The following is a 19,139-nucleotide window of genomic DNA, read 5'->3' as shown; positions in this document are numbered from 1 at the left end:
AGTTCCTCAGACACACGATTCCTCAGACATACAGAGGAAAAATTATGCCATAGTAATTAGACTGACTGTCTTCTTCAAAACATCTATGTAGGTTGCTAGGCGTGATTATAGTGGTGCTCCTGCAGGAGAAATCTACACACTGACAACTGATAAAGACATTTTGTCAGTGGAGTCAACTAAGCCGCCACTAAGCAAACACAAAAGTAATATAATCCTATGTAAAACTGAATTTTCCATAATCCATCCCTTGCTTTATTATAGAAGGGAAATATTTGTTTCTCCATAAACAGTTCCTTGATTGATTTAATGGTTTGTTTTTTCTGAGATTCCTTAAAAGATGTATTAGATTTTTCAAAACATCTCAGAGGAAGTTTAAAAAAATAAAAATAAAAACATTGCTGTTAATTATGTTTATTTATCAAATAATATATTATCGGAAGGCAGAAAAAGAAACATCCATGTGAAGTGCAAAGGTATGAGCTAAATCAGCTGTGACTTTACAATTTAGTTTTTTTTTTTAATGGCTATTTTATTTCTGATCTCTCAAATAGTACATAGTATAACAAGTTCAGTCAATGGCCATGATTATTAAACAATAATGGGGATCTGGATATAAGCAAATGTTAAAACCCTTCTTGTTGCCTGCAGGGATAACTAAGTGCTCTGACATGCTATGATGATGTATTTTTATAGAGCTGAGGATTAAGGACCAATTCTTGCTCCCATTGAAGACAACGGGATTTGTTTTGCTTCTGAGTTTAATGGCAAATAGGAAAAGATCTGTAGTAATTCAATAAAAAACACAGACGGAGAAAAAAACAAATATTTCCCTTTATTTGTTTGTATCTGTTTTTCAGACATACTATTAACATTTACATGGACATTAAATAGAGATGAAATATTAGTAATTTATTACTACTAAATTTACTGTTAAAATATAATTGTCCATTATTTGCAGAAAACAAAACTTCAACCATAAGAGTATTTAGCTTCAAGTATCCCAGGTTGTTGTTAATCAATTAGCAGCAAAATAAAAGAAAGAGAAAAATGGCTGATAGAGACAAGTGTTAATATATATTAGGTTAGCCTTACTCCTTGGCCAGCTGTACACTGGTGGGTTTTGCTCCAATAGGTATCCCATGTTTGTGCAAAGTGCTGATTAAAGTATCACGCATTTCATTGTTGTAGGAGTCAAAGTCAAACACATTTCGAACCACATTTGCAAGTCCTTCAGTTGGAAATTTCTGCACAGAAACAAAACCCCAACATTCATCTTATTACACATATCTATTAAGTTATTGCACATACTAAAATATTTTATATTGTAGTTAGTCTGTATAGTTAAACTGCTAAAGTCAGTTGAGAGAGAAATGCTATGTTTATTTGTCATGAAGCAATAAAACAAATGGTATATTTATTTCCTGGAAAGACAACTTCTGTTTAAATTAAACAAAACAAAACAAAACATTAGATTCATACATCTAAATAATGAGCTCTAGTAGTCATGTTCTTAGTGTTGCTAGATAGAATACAATAGAAACAACTAACACAAAAATTGCAGAACTAACAACATGCATGCTAAACTTCACTGCCCTATTGCTTTGCTTTTTGTTGCATCTCTCATGCTTTCTTGATATGTTATCTATTTAGATTGCATGATCTTTGAGGCAGGGACCTTATCTTCTTACAAGTAAGAATGCTTAGCAAACTATTGGCAATTTAGAAAGTACATACTTTTAAAAATAAAGAATGAATAATGAAGTTAATTTAGGGTGGAAGTTGCAAAGGTTCTCAGTGCTGGCCTACCACAGCTCCCATTGAAGTTAATGGGAGCTGAGGCAGGCCAGCACTGAACACTTTTTGAAAATCCCATTGTTGGCTGCTCTGGGTGCTGTCTCTCCAGGGGTCCCAGCTTTCTCCTAAGTGGGCCCTTTCAGTCCTATCAGTCCATGAATTCTTAACTTAAACTGAGTCTATCAGCCCTTAAACACCAGGGCTTGCAGTTTTCTTTTCTCTTCTTATCAGTTCCTGAGAAGCAGCCTGGCATAGGGCTGTTGTCCCCTCTGCTGTCCCAGGCCTTTCTGCTTCCCTTTTCCCTCTCTTGCATAATGACAGGTTTCAGAGTAACAGCCATGTTAGTCTGTATTCGCAAAAAGAAAAGGAGTACTTGTGGCACCTTGGAGACTAACCAATTTATTTGAGCATAAGCTTTCGTGAGCTACAGCTCACTACACTGGATGCATCCGATGAAGTGAGCTGTAGCTCACGAAAGCTTATGCTCAAATAAATTGGTTAGTCTCTAAGGTGCCACAAGTACTCCTTTTCTTTTTCCCTCTCTGTTCTCCCTCCTTTATAGCTGGGCTTGTTTCTGTATCAGTCACAGAGACAGGTCCATACCTTCACAACTGGTAATGCTGGCAGCTGGGAAGGGGTGCAAGCAGCCTGATAGTCTGTCAGCAGGGAAGACTCTCCTCTCCCTTTTGCCTATGCTCAGTATGGGGTTTGTAAACCCCATTACACCCCTCCTTAAGTGACCATTGCCCCATTCCTACAAACACATATGCACATGCTTAACTTTTCTACCATTGTGAGACTACTCATAATTAAGCATATGCGTAAGTGTTTTCAGGGACAAAAAATTCCCAAGGGGCATATTGTGAACCCATCACTCTTATTTGGTAGCAATTACCCACATAAGAGTCCCAACTGTGTAAGTAACTACACACCAGTGGAATAAGGGGTTCACAGCCTAAAAGTTCCATTGCGCACTTTGACATACTCCTGTCTGAAACAGTGGTACATCAAAGCATACTATGGAATTATTACTGCATGGTAGCAGGGTCCACACGATTAGTTAGTGCATGAAAAGCTGATGCACTCTACATTCACGCCCTGGCTTGCTTGCTGCACACTAAATCACCGTATAGACAAGCCCTTTTAATGTGTGTATCACAAAATACTACAGCACTCATACACAAGAACAATACATACACAAGAATATGCCCTAGAAATTATGCATATCTGGAGTATACAGAAAAGGCTGCATTATTACTTAGCTAATTATTTGCTTTGCAAAATACGTAATTGTGGGATTCTACAAGTCATTCTCTAGCTGCCCCCAACACATTTAATGTGGCTATTCCTTACTGAATAAAATATAAAAAGGTCCTGTGATAAATGTTCTAAGTTAAGTTGGTTGAAACATTTTAGATAGAATTCCGGTGGAAAAAGTTAATTGATATTTCTGAACTACTAAACTCCTTTCTACTAATAAGACTTACAGCACTGAATAATTTCACTATCCTGGAATCAAAATTAATATATTGCACAGAAAATAATCTACGCATTTATCATGATGTATATCAGACAGATCCATTGCATACACTATCCAAAATTAAAAGCACAAATATCTACTTATATTGTTACTGCTTAGCACATAAAACCATCCTGCCTGAAACAAAATTATACTTGGACAACTTCTATATTCTGCAAAATATATTTAATAGACATTGTAGGAAACAGAACTTATCAGGACTTGTATATACTGTAAATGTAACTGAAAAACATGGTGTGATATATCTTGAATTTTAGAATTTCTGCAAAAGTAAAGCAAATGATCATGTAATTAACAGTACACAGTATATTTTGAATAATAAAACAGTAATAATGATGAATAGTTATGGTTAGGTAGCATTTCTTAGTAATAACTCACATTCTTCCTCTCATTACAAAGTGTAACGAACAAGCTCGCACCGATTTAATTAGTAACTTTCAGTACAGTATCTGAATACGCTAGAGGATAATGACAGGTTTCAGAGTAGCAGCCGTGTTAGTCTATCTATTGATACTGAGCTATTATCAGCAAATTGAATCTATTTCCCCATGTTAATTATCCTCACACCTTCTTGTCAATTGTCTGAATTGGGCCATCTTGATTATCACTACAAAAGTTTTTTTCTCCTGATGATAATAGCTCATCTTAATTAATTAGCCTCTTGGATTGGTATGGCAACTTCCACCTTTTCACGTTCTCTTTATGTATATATATCTTCTTCCTATATGTTCCATTCTGTGCATCTGATGACGTGAGCTGTAGCCTACGAAATCTTGTGCTCCAATAAATTTGTTAATCTCTAAGGTGCTACAAGTACTCCTGTTTTTTTTTAAGAGGATAATGATTAGCCTCGTTTGCTCTACATTTATTGTTTCATGTAGCTTACAGAGGAAACGGCAAAAGCTTTAATAAATTGACTCAAATGTTATCCAGCCCACCCAATAGTCTCTTTATCCTCTTTTGAACTATTTTGTTTCTTCTGACATACATCCCTCACATCACTGATATCTCCATGCTTCCTGTACCAATATTATATGATATGAACTCTATTTCTTTAGAGGCAAATCATCACTTTCACAAAAATTATTCTGAACTAGAGAACCTGTCAATAGGTTCTTCACTTAACTCCATTTTTAAAAATGAGCTCCACTGCTTCAAATGGTACAAATTCAGCAAATTTTTAATATCTGGCTGGAAAACTGTTTACCAAAAAATGTCACTAACAGTTTACTTGAAGCACAAAATTTGTCTGTCTTTACAAATCATTTACTTGATATTGATTTTTAAAACCAGATTAGCAGACAAAATATTGATTCCCCATCAGTACATCCAGTTCTCATTCAATGAGTCTTTCCATTACAAGTAACACTTCTATGAGTGTCTTGGAGTACTTTAATATTTTACTCCTAGATTTCTGGTTATTTTTGAAAACAAAAACAGTTTTTGCTTTTAGCAGCTTCATACTGGATATATTTTATGCTTAAAGTCATTACATAGTATGGCTTGAAAAAAAAAAAGTACTTTACATGAATCTAAGCTTACGTGAATTGCGAATACGGGTACTATTGTAATCTACTTTAAACTACCGGTACTCCCACGGTCATTCTGTTACGTCAGCATTTACATTCTATGTAGCTTGACATCTTACCAAATACTTTGCTAAAACTACTTTTTTTAAGAAATAGCAAGCACAGTAGCAACCTATTAACACTGTATTCTATTATTCAATCTAAACCATTTTACTGAAATAGTTCAGCATCTCTGTGCTCATGCTGAGAAACCTGTTATTGGAACACAGCTTAACAGGTTTCCTCAGTTCTGCAATCCCTGCATTATGACTGGGTGTGAGTGATTTATCTTCATAATCTCCATAAGGTTATGTCTCCATAATCATAGAGTATGCATATCACTGTACTTTGATTGGCTGACAGTCAGAATGCAGAGATTTACATAATCACTGTGCTATTACTTCTGATTCATACACTTAAAATTTTCAGGTTTTCTGCCAAAAACAAAGATATTGCCTTAGTTTCTCACCCCTTTCTGTAGAAGCAGAAAAGTTCCAAAATTACATGAAAGAAAACAACCACATGAGTACAAAGAAAGTGAGGCTGTGGAACTGCTGTAAAGGAAATTGTTTAACCATATGACTAAATTACCTCTTTCCTTCCTACAGGCCAGCACTGTTCATTGACTCATTTCCCTCCTTCCTTTCCTCCTCTCCCTTCCCTCCCTGAAGTCCGGCAAGGTCCTTACTCCAGAATAACTATTATATTTTTAGTTACACTAATTGTTTACATTAGGTCAATCCCACCTCCTTTACTTGCCAGTTTTGAAATACAATTTACTGTAAACTGTCGCCCCTCTGCTAAGCAGTAGCTGACGTCAGGGCCTTGGAGATAGGTTTTGCATTGAAGGAGAACTCAGTGATGCAATCTGCATATTTACTTAGTGCAACTTGTTTATTTACACTACATACATTAGTTATTCAACAGAAGTGGGCACAAAAGGCACACAGGGAAACCCCTCTTTCGGAAATCTCAGCCCCACACACCAATACTCTGTTCCCAGAAAGTAACTCTGCACTAATAATTGACTCCAATGAGGGAAATTGAGGAAGAGAACCAACCAACTGTTTGCCACAGCTTTCCCCAAACAATCTGCATCAGGAAAACTAACAAAGCCGTGTTTCTTCAAATATTGTACACTTCTTGCGCACTATGAAAAATAACTCATAAAGCAGTGTAACGCTGTCATTTGGTGAGGCCTGGCATTAAAACATATTTTCTAATTACAGATTATTTGGGGGTGTGGCATTAAGAAGGAAGAACCAAAAGGGTTGTTTTTCTTCGAAACAGATCTGCCTTTCAGCAGTTTGGCAGCCCATTTTTTCTCTTTCATTTAAAATTTGATTATTTGTTTTAATATATTAATATTACTAATAACACATGATACTTGTTTCTATTAATCTGATAAATCACTATGACCTGGTCAATAACACCTCAGCTTTCAGACCTGTAGCTCATTCAGCCCAGGATAGGTATTACTTCATAAACATTCAAATTATCAGTGTTGTTATGCTGTATTTATATTATGGTAGCACCCAAAGGCCTCATCAGCATTCAAGAAATATTGTCTAAAGAACAACTAAAACTGCAGAATGACAAAGTCCCTGCTCCAGAAATCTAGAATTACTAGGTATAAGTATCATTGTAAAAAAAACTATACTATTTCTGAGTCATAATATCTTAGTGTCACACACACAAATTTGACACCCTCCCCCCCTCACCATGCAGCCCCATTGTGCTGTATGAACATACAGGTAGAAATGGTACTTTTGCCAAAGAACTTATAATAAGAGACATTATATTAAAATAATTATTACAACAATATTTCTAGGAAATATAAATTTAACACAGTAAGATCTTAAATCTAAGAAACAGCACTATAATAATTAAAATACCTACATCACGGATTATAAATAGTAGAAAATACAAACATTCCATATTCAAATAAGCAGCAAATACGTTTCAAGTTATATAGCTATTCTTCTATTAGCAGAACCTAACTTAAACCTTTTAACTTTATTATTGAATCAGAATTCAGGATATTGCATTTTGACTGTGTGAGGCAATCAAGGTACATGAGCAACTATTTGCCAAGTCCATATGCATGTACAATTTTGACAACATAATATGATTTTTGATCTATTATTCTTAAGCAACAGTGTCCAATTTCCCATAAAGGCAATGTAAATCAAAAATGAAACAGCAGGCAAAAGTGTAAATTATTAAGTTATGTTATTCTTATAAAAGCTCAGGGAATTCTATCAGAAAAACCAATATGAACAATGCATAACAGGTTCATTTTCTCTCACACACACAAAGAAAATAATGAAAGATAAAAATGTATTGTATGCATTGTACACACTTACAAATAAATGTTCACAAAGATCTAACTACCAACATACATATAGAACCCTATCATTGTGCTAAATGAGCATCTAGATATTGTTACCCTTTCTAAATGCAGTTGTTGGACAAATCCTTCCATCCACAAATTTGATTTATTACTTATTTAAAAAAAAATCTTTATCTACAGTACTTGAAGGTTTTTCAAAGAGTATATTGCATTACTGTTCATTTAATTTATTGCATTCTTTTGAATTCAAGATAATGCATATTGTACCTGTAAATGTTTTACTATATTTACAACTTCTCTGGTTGAATAAGGATAGTTAATAATTCCTTGGTCAGCCAAGCTCCTCAGTTCTCCAAAAGCAGCCACCAGTTTCTGAAGGATTGACTCAGGAACATCCAGTCCATACTGTCTAAGCATAGCCAGTTCCGACTGTGGTTTGGGATTATCAACTGCATGGCAGCTAAAAATATCCCCTAAAATAAAAAATATATATAGGGTTCATTTAAGCTTTAATACAAAGGGAGTGTAATAATAATAGATAATATCCACCTTGTATAGTTGAAAAACCCTGAAAGCCTTCAGAAAGTACTGAGCACCCACCCACTGAAAAATCAGGCCACCTGAAGTCCTCCCATGCTGGTCACACAAAAACGAGGCATCCAAAAATCACTAGTTACCTTTGAAAATACAAAATTCTTAACTCACTCTTCCTGAATAAAGAGACTGAAAGCTGAATTAGAAATGCCTGAAGGCAAAGTTGGCAAAAAAAAAAAAAAAAGAGATGCAACAGGAACCTCTGAACTGTCACTATAATTCCCGAGAAATGAGAACTTCTTCATGAAGTCCTGCTTTAAGCACTCTGCAGATAAGTGCTCTCTCCACAAATGCCTGTTTAGACCACAGGAGGTTGCTTTTCAAAATTTGTCCACTACCACCTCTCCTCAGTCAAGGAGGTGGTGCGGACAGTAAATTTCAGTACAGATAATTTCTGAAGGCCTATGGAAAACAAACCCGGTCCATTTGGCCATTGCATAACAGGACATCTGGAAGCCTTTCCTTCAACTCTTGAAGAGAACAAAGAAAAAGGGATTTATTTTCCTGCTTCTAATCATTCTAACTTCACTTTGAATGTGCTTCTGAAGTCAAAGAGACAAGGTGTTTTCCATTCCTGGTTCAGAATTGGGAAAATCAGAAGGGAAGTGTAATTTGCCTAGGTGAAAAGGGCGCAAAATGTTTGGCAAAAACTAGGACACGTGTAAAGGACCAACTTGTTACTATGAAGAACCAATATGGACAGTTGTGGGAAAGTATGGAGAGCTTTACCCCTATCCTGGCTAAGGAGATCAACAGCCAGAAACCAACTTCAAGAAGAAGCAACAGAAATTGACTGAATGAAGAAGTGCCACAGGGTGGCTGGCCCCTGGAAATGAAGGAAGCTCAGCTCCCTTGTGCTAGAACAGATATGCCCAGTTGGACCAATGATGAGAGTGGGGTACCCCAGGGCTATAATGAGCCAGGCTCTCAGTATGGAAAGGGGGATTGCTCATGGAGCAGGAGCAAGCACAGGCAGTGGGAACCTATTGGAGGGAAAAAGAGCCTCCAAGAAAGCAGCTTTGGAAGGTGCTCTGTTAAAGGAGTACAGGAGAATCCTGCCATAGGCCTTCAAGCAGGAGAGACTGAAAGACAAAGGGGAATGTCCCCAGGAAGTTGTAGCCCATGGTGTGCTCAGGAACTGTTTTGTTCTTTTTGCTTATATTTGGAAAATAAAACTGTCGATCCTTCATGGGCTGGGGAAAGGATACAGTCTTCCAGGATGCTTGAACAGAAGTTCACAAAAGCTGAGGAAGATCACTTTTATAACACACTCAAGGCATCAGGGAGCTAAATGAATAGTGGAGAAAGATCAGCTCTTTCAGGAGTACTCTGACGCAAAACTAAAGCTTAGGGCATAGGGATGTAGGGTCACTACTGGGCCCTGCTGAAGATGATCTTGACATGAAAGCAGAGGGGTTTTGAACCCTGGAAAGAGCATCAAAAGATAGAACTAAGCCCGGGACAATTATGACTAAAAGCAGTTTTCTTTAGGAGTTTCCATGTGAGCAGAAGAAGAGGACATATTTAACCATGGGAAAGTTCTATGGAATAGTAAAGACATCCTGGTCCAGTGTTGCTGGGTGAATTTCACTGGGAACAGGTCTACAACACGGACACAGGGCTGTAAAACATTTGCTCTTGAGTACCACTTTCCTGGAAGGGTCTTGGATTGCCCTTGCCCACAGGAAAATATGTGGAACTAATTTTCTTGCTGAACAGATGTACATCCCAAACAGGGTCATGTCTAAGGCAATGAGTGTCCTGCCTTGGACCCGGAAGTAATAGATTTAGGGGTCCTCTCCCCACCCCAACCACCCCACTCTTCCTTTCACCATGAGATCAAGTAAAAGAAAGAAAGCTAATGTTCTCCCACACCCAAGACCATTAAATATACCTGATTTACAGTGCTCCCATTTAATACAAATCACTTACCTAGTGTGCCAAAAAAATCATTACCCAAAAAAGGAAATCCGGGTCTATTTGCTAGAACTACCATTCTAAAATCAGGATGAATTACTATTACATTTTCTCTCCCATCTACATTAGCAGGATCTGGAAAACAGATTGTTAAAAATGTTTTAGTTTTGCCATTTATGAAACAAACAATAGAAATCTGTACATCTTCCAAAAAACCCAAAGGCTTTATTAGCATGTTGCTCCACTATGAGAGCTCTAGGCACTTGCTATAATTATTTTGTTTCATAAACCTAGAGGAATAATTTGTTCCAAGCTCAATGATGCATTGAATATCTCAGGACCAGAACAACTTGTGCCTTCAGTAAAACTTGTGGGAGAAGGCTGGTACCATGAGATATATCCATGAGAACCCCCTTGTGGAGATTTCTACATATTGCCCTGTGTGAGGCAGGGAGAAGAGATCTGGGGCTTGCCCTCCTACAGAAAACCCTGTGCACAAACTTGAAGACCCCCAGGAAGCTGTGAGAAGCCAGAGCCACGTGTGAGAACGTGCAAACTGGCTCAGGCTAGGCTTCTCCACCTGCTCCCTGCAAGCATATCTTCATTGGTACCACAGGGAATCCTCTCACAATTACACAACCAGGATATTAATTTAAACAACCAGAACTATTTCTTTTAAATGACACCCTAGAGATTTGTGGTCACCCAGTATAATTCTAGTATTGTATCACATGAATACTGAATAATTACTTCATTCACACTTAAATCTGTGCTCCTAATCTGTTTAAAAGAAAAACACCACCTCTATTTTCATCACACATATAGCATTGTTTCAGAGTAACAGCCGTGTTAGTCTGTATTCGCAAAAAGAAAAGGAGGACTTGTGGCACCTTAGAGACTAACCAATTTATTTGAGCATAAGCTTTCGTGAGCTACAGCTCACTTCATCGGATGCATACTGTGGAAACTGCAGAAGACATTATATACACAGAGACCATGAAACAATACCTCCTCCCACCCCACTCTCCTGCTGGTAATAGCTTATCTAAAGTGACCACTCTCCTCACAATGTGTATGAAAATCAAGGTGGGCCATTTCCAGCACAAATCCAGGTTTTCTCACCCCCCCCACCAAAAAAAAAAACCACACACACACAAACTCACTCTCCTGCTGGCAATCACCTTGATTGTCATGCACATTGTAGGGAGAGTGGTCACTTTGGATGAGCTATTACCAGCAGGAGAGAGAGTTTGTGTGTGTATGGGGGTGGGGGTGGGGTGAGAAAACCTGGATTTGTGCTGGAAATGGCCCACCTTGATTATCATGCACATTGTAGGGTCAGTGGTCACTTTGGATAAGCTATTACCAGCAGGAGAGTGAGTTTGTGTGTGTGTGTGTGTTTTTTTTTGGGGGGGGGGTGAGAAAACCTGGATTGGTGCTGGAAATGGCCCACCTTGATTTTCATACACATTGTAAGGAGAGTGATCACTTTAGATAAGCTATTACCAGCAGGAGAGTGGGGTGGGAGGAGGTATTGTTTCATGGTCTCTGTGTATATAATGTCTTCTGCAGTTTCCACAGTATGCATCTGATGAAGTGAGCCGTAGCTCACGAAAGCTTACGCTCAAATAAATTGGTTAGTCTCTAAGGTGCCACAAGTACTCCTTTTCATATAGCATTGTATTGACAAACAGTGAAGATGCACTTCAAATACAGCTCTACTCTGAAAAGTAACTGTAAAAATTCCAATGTGTTTCAGTTTTTTCCCCCAATGATTTCCACTTGATGAAATTTTCTCATCGTACAAGTAAAACAGCAACAAAAAAAACACACAAAGATTTTTGCTAACTGCCAGCCCTGAAAAAATTCAACCTGGGACCCAAAACCTAAGATATGGATTTGGCAGACCAGAATATGTTCTGAGCAATAAGACTGCATAGATGTAACCAAGAGCACAATTTGGTCAAATGCATCCTTATTACTGGAAGTGATGAAGACAGAGCTCAACTTGATTTTTGAATCCACATCCGAGACGGTTGCCAATTCGGAAAACTTTTCCATGACAATAACTACTGAAACACTAACATGGTGTCTCACGGGCATGTTTACGGAGTCTCTCTACAAAGAAGTACCACACTTAAAACTCTAAGTGCTAACATTTGCACAGCAAACATTTTTTCGACCACTCGACTCTTTTGTAGCTATGGCTTAATAAATGCAATTGCTGTAATATGGCAACATACTATGTTTTACCGTAGATTATAAAAGCAACTTACTGGCAACAAGGCGCCTTCCATCCGACAGAACCATTTCTCCACTTTCCACAAGAGTTTTTAAAATACAGGTAACATTTGTAGGTGCTTTGTCTGCCTCATCGATAACCAGAATATGCCCCAACTTGACTGATTTCACCTAGAAGACAGAAGAAATGAACTGTCATATATATATACATATATACACACACACACACACAAATATTGCAATATTGATTTCTCAGTTTCTTGTAGTAACAGTTTGTATTTTCCCTCTATAAGTTAATATAGAAAAACAAAGAGACAGTAAGTGATTACTAATATAACGTTAAAGCATTAATAAATTGTTGCTTGAAAAACTGATGAAAGAAATGGGTCCTGTTAATACCAAAAATGTGTGTTTTCAGTAGGGCAGTTAACTCATCCCAGTTAACTCATGCGATTAATTCAAAAAAATTAATCACTATTAAAAAAAATTAACCATGATTAATTGCCGTTTTAATCGCACTGTTAAACAATAATAGAATACCAATTGAAATGTATTATAAATATTTGTGGATGTTTTTCTACATTTTCAAATATATTGATTTCAGTTACAACACAAAATACAAAGTGTACAGTGCTCACTTCATAGTATTATTTTTATTACAAACATTTGCACTGTAAAAAAGGTAAATAAAAGAAACAGTATTTTTCAATTCACCTCATACAAGTACAGTAGTGCAATCTCTTTATCATGAAAGTGCAACTTACAAATGTAGATTTTTTTTGCTACATAAATGCATTCAAAACAAAACAATGTAAAACTTTAGAGCCTATAAGTCTATTCAGTCCTACTTCTTGTTCAGCCAATCACTCAGAGAAACAAGTTTGTTTACATTTACAGGTGATAATGCTGCCTACTTTCTTATTTACAGTGTCACCTGAAAGTGAGAACAGGCATTTGCATGGTACTTTTGTAGCCAGCACTGCAGGATATTTACATGCCAGATATGCTAAACATTCGTATGCCCCTTCATGCTTTGGCCACTATTCCAGAGGACATGTTTCCATGCTGATGACGAGCGTTAAAAAAATAATACATTAATTAAATTTGCGACTAAACTCTTTGGGGGAGAACTGTATGTTTCCTGCTGTTTTACCCACATTCTGCCATATATTTTGCGTTACGGCAGTCTCAGATGACGACCCAGCATATGTTGTTCGATTTAAGAACACTTTTGCTGCAGATCTGACAAAACGCAAAGAAGGTACCAATGTGAGATTTCTAAGGATAGATACAGCATTCAAGGTTTAAGAACCTGAAGTGCCATCCAAAATCTGAGAGGGATGAGATGTGGAACATGCTGACAGAAGTCTTCAAAGAGCAACACGGCGATGCAGAAACTACAGACCCTGAACCACCAAAAAAGAAACTGAGCCTTCTGTTGGTGGCATCTGACTCAGATGATGAAAATGAATGTGCATCAGTCTGCACTGCTTTAGATCATTATCGAGCCGAACCAGTCATCAGCATGGAAGCAAACCTCCGAGAAAAGTATTACAATACTCCTTTAATAAGCCCCAATCCTGTATAGTTTACAGAGAATTGATAATAGCAGATTTACTTCTGTTTAAATATGCATAAGCAATCATGCATATCAGAGGGGTAGCTGTGTTAGCCCAGACCTGTGAAAGCGGCAAAGAGTCCTGTGGCACCTTATAAACTAACAGACGTATTGGAGCATAAGCTTTTCTGTGTGACTACCCACTTCTTCAGATGCATGTAGTGGAAATTTCCAGAGGCAGGTATAAATATGGAAGCAAGAATCAGGCTAGTGATAACGAGGTTAGCTCAATCAGGTAGGGTGAGACCCTCTTCTAGCAGTTGAGGTGTGAACACCAAGGGAGGAGCTCACATCTCAATTGCTAGAGGAGGGCCTCACCCTAGCTGATTGAACTAACCTCGTTATTCCTAGCCTGATTCTTGCTTGCATATTTATACCTGCCTCTGGAAATTTCCACTACATGCATCTGAAGAAGTGGGTATTCACCCATGAAAGCTTATGGTCCAGTACGTCTGTTAGTCTATAAGGTGCCACAGGACTCTCTGCCGCAATCACACATATGTAGCTATATATATATATATACACAAACACAATGAATTGAAATAAAACACATTTTAATGTATGAACCCTAGCTCTGTTTTCCTTTGTATTTCTAATTGAAAACAGGTAAATTATATATTACAGCTAAGGCTGCAAATCTGTAATGGAGGTCACGGCAGTGACTTTCTGGAACCTCCGTGACTTCTGCAGTGGCCAGTGCGGCTGGCCCAGGGGCCGCCTGAGCAGCTTGGGCAACCCCTAGGGAAGCCGCATTGGCCACTGCTGGGGCAGTCTCGGGCCACCGCAACTCCCCCGCCCCCCAGCAGCAGAAGTTTGGGTGTGGGACGGGGCTCAGGACTGGGGCAGGGGGCTGGAGCATGGGAGGAGGGTCGGGGTGCAGGCTCCGGGCGGCACTTACCTCATGGACCTCCCTGGAAGCATCAACATGTCCCTCTCGTGACTCTTAGGCAGAGGCATGGCCAGGCGGCTCCGCACGCTGTCTCCACCCATAAGCACCACCCCCGCAGCTCCCATTGACCACAATTCCTAGCCAATGGTGGCCGCAGAGCCCATGCTTGGGGCAGTGTGCACAGCCCCCCTGGCCATGCCTCTGCCTAGGAGCCAAGAGACATGTCACTGCTTCTGGGGAGCTGTGCGGAGCCAGGTAGAGAGCCTGCCAGCACTGCCACCCCCCAGCACCAGTGGGGGTCCTGGGCCACCCCCTCTCCCCAAGCACCCGTGGCGCCCCAGGGCTGCCCCCTGCCCCAGAGCACCTGATTTAGTCAGGGGTATATAGTGCAAGTCGTGGACAGGTCACGGGCTGTGAATTTTTGTTTACTGCCCGTGACCTGTGCAAGACTTTTACTAAAAATACCTTGACTAAAACATAGCCTTAATTACAGCCAAGATTTTAAAAATTGGATGCCTAAAGGTAGACTCCTAAATCCATGTTCAGGCACCTAAATCAGTGGCATGATTTTCAAGAGCTGAACTCTCAGCAACTCTCACCAACTCCCAGTGTTCTTCCAACAGAAAGTCAATAGAAACTGTTGAGCGTTCAGCATTTTGAAAAATCAAACTACTGATCTTGGTGTCTGAATATGGATTTGGAAGTCTAACTACAGGCTCCCATGTAAAAAAAAAATCTTAACATACGTAGTATTGAAGACTACCTCTGGATTCTGTCTAGCTAATGGAGTGGATGCATGGGCAAATGCTGCTGGGAGAGAAGGCCTCATCTATCATAGCAGAACCTGAACTCCGTGAATGGCATGACATGCAGAAACAGATTCTCTTGCATACGTGCACACCATGTGCCTGTGCACGAATGGTGATTGCCTGTGCACACATGGAAAAGGCCTTGCCAACATGCAGCGTATTGGTGTGTATGGAGGAAGGGCAGCAGGTGATACTGAAATGAGGAGGGAATGCTAGAAGAGGATGAAGAGATGCCACTCATCTGGGGTGAGAATGAGGTGAAGCTGACGTGACAAACAAGAGTGGTTCTGTTAAAGCAGAACCAGGCGGAACGGGGTGCTGCAGCTGGGAGGGAGAGGAGGAGGTTGGTCAGGAATAGATTCTGCTGATTGGAGTCTGGGTCCTGATTGTGTGGGAGGATGGAGCAGAAGGCAGTAAAGAGTTTAGGGAGTGGGGCACCGGTGTCAAGAGGTTGAGTCACTGGGTATGTAGGCTGTGTGTTTAGAAGCTGGAAGGGAGACATGGGAAAAATTTCAGTGCATCAGCATTTGAGGGGCATCAAGTAATTCCAAAGTGAAATAAATAATATGCTCCTTTTGCATGTCAGATACACCAAGACCCCAGAATACTACACTGATTAGCTTGTGGCACAGAAAATGTATGTGAAATGAACAATAATTGTCCTATACTGCCAATAATGTCTTGCTATATTTGATTCTGTTGCTGAATTATAATATTCTCATGAAAGTTACAGTACCCAGACCACAGGGATAAGAATTTTATAACTTAGCCCAGAATTCCTTGGTCTTTGTGGAGCTTCCAATATATTTTTTAGCATTGTTTTATAAATGAAAATAGATTTTCAAATCTACAAATATAATTTAAGTACTGACCAGTGGTGAGTCTTCATATGTAATATGGCCATCTGTAACGGAAGGCTGCAGAGTAAGGCTCTGTACAGTGGTATCCCTGAGATTTAAAAAAAAAAAATGCAATTGGAAACAAAATAAAACTGATTTTTAATCAAACTAAAAGGAAAAAAAAATATTAAAAGCCCTATTTGGAAGCAATACTGCAGAATTTTCTCTCCTGTAACAGGGAAAGCAAATATTAATAAAAAGCCCACAAACCATTATGCACCAGAGTGCAGAAACTCATGGAACCAATGTACAGGGTTGAGTAAGATAGTGATGTCATGTACGAAGTGTAATTTTATTTTTTTTAACTTTATGAGGTACCAAAGCGATAGGTGCCTGGGCGCCCAGAGAGCCTGACTTTTCCACTCCCCTTTCTAAGACCCATAAGAAGAAGTGGACTGAGAATGATTAGAGAGCCCATCACCATGATCCCCAGTTTGTCAGAGAAGTTACTGTTCAGCAATTTCTCTTCCTCACGCAAGGTTTTCATAGCAATTCCTTGCCCCTTTCAACCTGGGAAGTGAGAAATCTAAACACTGAACCCCACCTCTCCCCATATGGGAGTGCAACGTGCTATCACTAGTTCTGGATAAAGCGTGCGTGCTTTAAACTATAATTTTCATGAAAAACATTTCCAAATGTCAAAGAAATCCCCTCAGATAAAGCAAACTGCTTAGCAGTGTCAAAGTGAAGTCCAGTTAATATTTTAATTGCCCTGCTCCATACTACTATCTCCAAGAGAAAGTGAGATTAGAAAAAAATAGTTCTGACCAGAAAATAGTTCATTTTAAAATTTTTACTACCCGAACGGCACCAGATGGAATAACTATTTACTAGAACTTGATACATCACTGTATCATAAAATGCTAAAGTTAGTTGTTGTTGTTTGGTTTTTAATGGCATGGTGTTCCTTTCTTTCCAAAATAACATACATTTAGGGAGGGTTTTTTTAAAACAGTCTGATGAAAATGTGGGGGAGAGTATACCCTTAATTTCAGTTAGTACAATCGACTTCAATGAAAACTAAGAGTGCAGCAAATGAAGAACAGGTTGCAGTTCAGAAAGGTCAAACAATCTCTCTTTATCTGTTTAAACCACAAACCTTATTATGAGATCTGATTTAACAAAAATCACACTCACCTTCATAGCCATCTACGGAACCAGAATTGTTTGCTTAACCTAAGGTTATTGATCACTCAAAATTTCGACCTTAGATATATCTTCAGATTTTGTAACACATTTGTAAAAACCAGCAAGAACTCAGATAGGCTTCACAGACACAGGAAATCAAATATAGCATTGTTTGTAGTAAACTGTAAAATGGAAAGCATCCAATTTTAGCTGAAAACTGGAAGTAGTTAACATCCAAATCTCCTTTACTTGCTGTCAGTAGCATTTCTATCCCCAACAACTACTGCCTTGTTTAACAAAGGTCATGATTGATCTGCCCTAAGGTCTCTGCTAATAACAAAACAAACAAAAAACCCCAAGCAAGATCATAATAAAAACACAAACTCCTCATTAAATCTTTGCAGCGGGGTATTTTTTACAGACAAACGTAACATGAAACACCACTTTCCTACTACCTTAACCCATTTCTGTCTTGCACAGAGAAATCAATACTAGATGCAGCAACAACTTCAATCAAGGAAATGTTATGGAAACCTTTTATTCTTTGATCACCGATTACTTATGATATAGGCCAAATTCTCAGATGCTGTATTTTGGCATAAATCCATTGAAGTTATAATCTTTAGTCCAAACCCAGAGAGCTTTAAGGGTACAAGAATTTTATGACATGTAAACCATGCCAATCAAAGACTAGAACACACACATCCAGTGGTCAATCAAATCTGGAATAAATGAGTTTTCATGAATTGGTTGAAGGATAAAAGGGAAGATACTTATCATATACTAACAGGACTGTTCAAAGCATAAAAGGGGACACAACAAAGGCACAAATATGGAAGCACCACAGGAACAGGAGACAAATGGAGAAATCAGGACGAAAGCCTGGAGAAAACACAAGGCACAGGGGAGGCGGTTACAGAAGGCTTTGAAGACTACAAGTGTGACCTTCATAAAAAAGGAGAGGGAACCACTGCAGAGACAAAAGAGGTGGGGAGATATACAGTGGTATTATGAATGGGCATAAGAGGGCATGGGCAGAACTGGAAGAGAGGAAAAACAAGAGACCAATAAGTGCAATCAGTGTAAGTAAGAACAGTGTGTCAGCTGGTTGTAGTTAATCATATGGCTCCAACATCATCTGACATGATGTTAAAAATGGTCCCCATCTACACAGAGTGCTAAAATCATGCTTTATGCATGCTAATTAACACAACTCCTCATAACAACTTAATTTTCTAGTGAAGACGAGCTCTAACTGACAAGGATATCTTTGGGGGAAATCAACACTGAAAGCAGTGGGAAGAAACAGAATCAGGTGACAGAAGGCAGAAATGTTTCAATCATCAGGGAGCCTGCAAAATGTAGAAAACATTCTACAAATACATTAGAAGCAAGAGCAAGACCAAGAACAGAGTAGGCCCGTTACTCAACAAGAGGGGAAAGACAATAACAGAAAATGTGGAAATGGCAAAGGTGCTTAATGACTTCTTTGTTTCAATTTTCACCAAGAAGGTTGGTGGCGATTTGACATCTAACATAGTGAATGCCAGCGAAAATGAGGTAGGATCAGAGTCTAAAATAGGGAAAGAACAAGTCAAAAATAACTTAAGACAAGTTAGATGTCTTCAAATCACCAGGGCCTGATGATATGCATCCTAGAATACTCAAGGAGCTGACTGAGGAGATATCTGAGCCATTAGCAATTATCTTTGAAAAGTCATGGAAGACGGGAGACACTCCAGAACACTGGAAAAGGGCAAATATAGTGCCCATCTATAAAAAGGAAATA

The 19,139-nt window shown here is 38.7% G+C and overlaps 1 protein-coding gene across 1 annotated transcript in view; it reads right to left on the bottom strand.

Annotated features, from left to right (window-relative positions):
- The window catches only part of VWA8 (von Willebrand factor A domain containing 8), a 291,052-nt gene that overhangs the window by 109,832 nt on the left and 162,081 nt on the right, over nt 1–19,139 (bottom strand). Inside the window, exons 22-26 of the mRNA XM_084611928.1 lie at nt 16,196–16,271; nt 12,043–12,178; nt 9,782–9,901; nt 7,523–7,728; nt 1,093–1,244 (exon numbers count right to left, since the gene is read on the bottom strand). Of these exons, the coding sequence (XP_084468054.1) occupies nt 1,093–1,244; nt 7,523–7,728; nt 9,782–9,901; nt 12,043–12,178; nt 16,196–16,271 (690 nt within the window). The remainder of the gene's footprint in view (nt 1–1,092; nt 1,245–7,522; nt 7,729–9,781; nt 9,902–12,042; nt 12,179–16,195; nt 16,272–19,139) is intronic.

This window comes from Lepidochelys olivacea (assembly GCF_965140295.1).
Source record: "Lepidochelys olivacea isolate rLepOli2 genome assembly, chromosome: 1".
Classification (NCBI taxonomy): domain Eukaryota; kingdom Metazoa; phylum Chordata; order Testudines; family Cheloniidae; genus Lepidochelys; species Lepidochelys olivacea.
The sequence above is the reverse complement of the archived record's forward strand: the minus strand, read 5'-3'. Positions and strand labels throughout refer to the sequence as shown.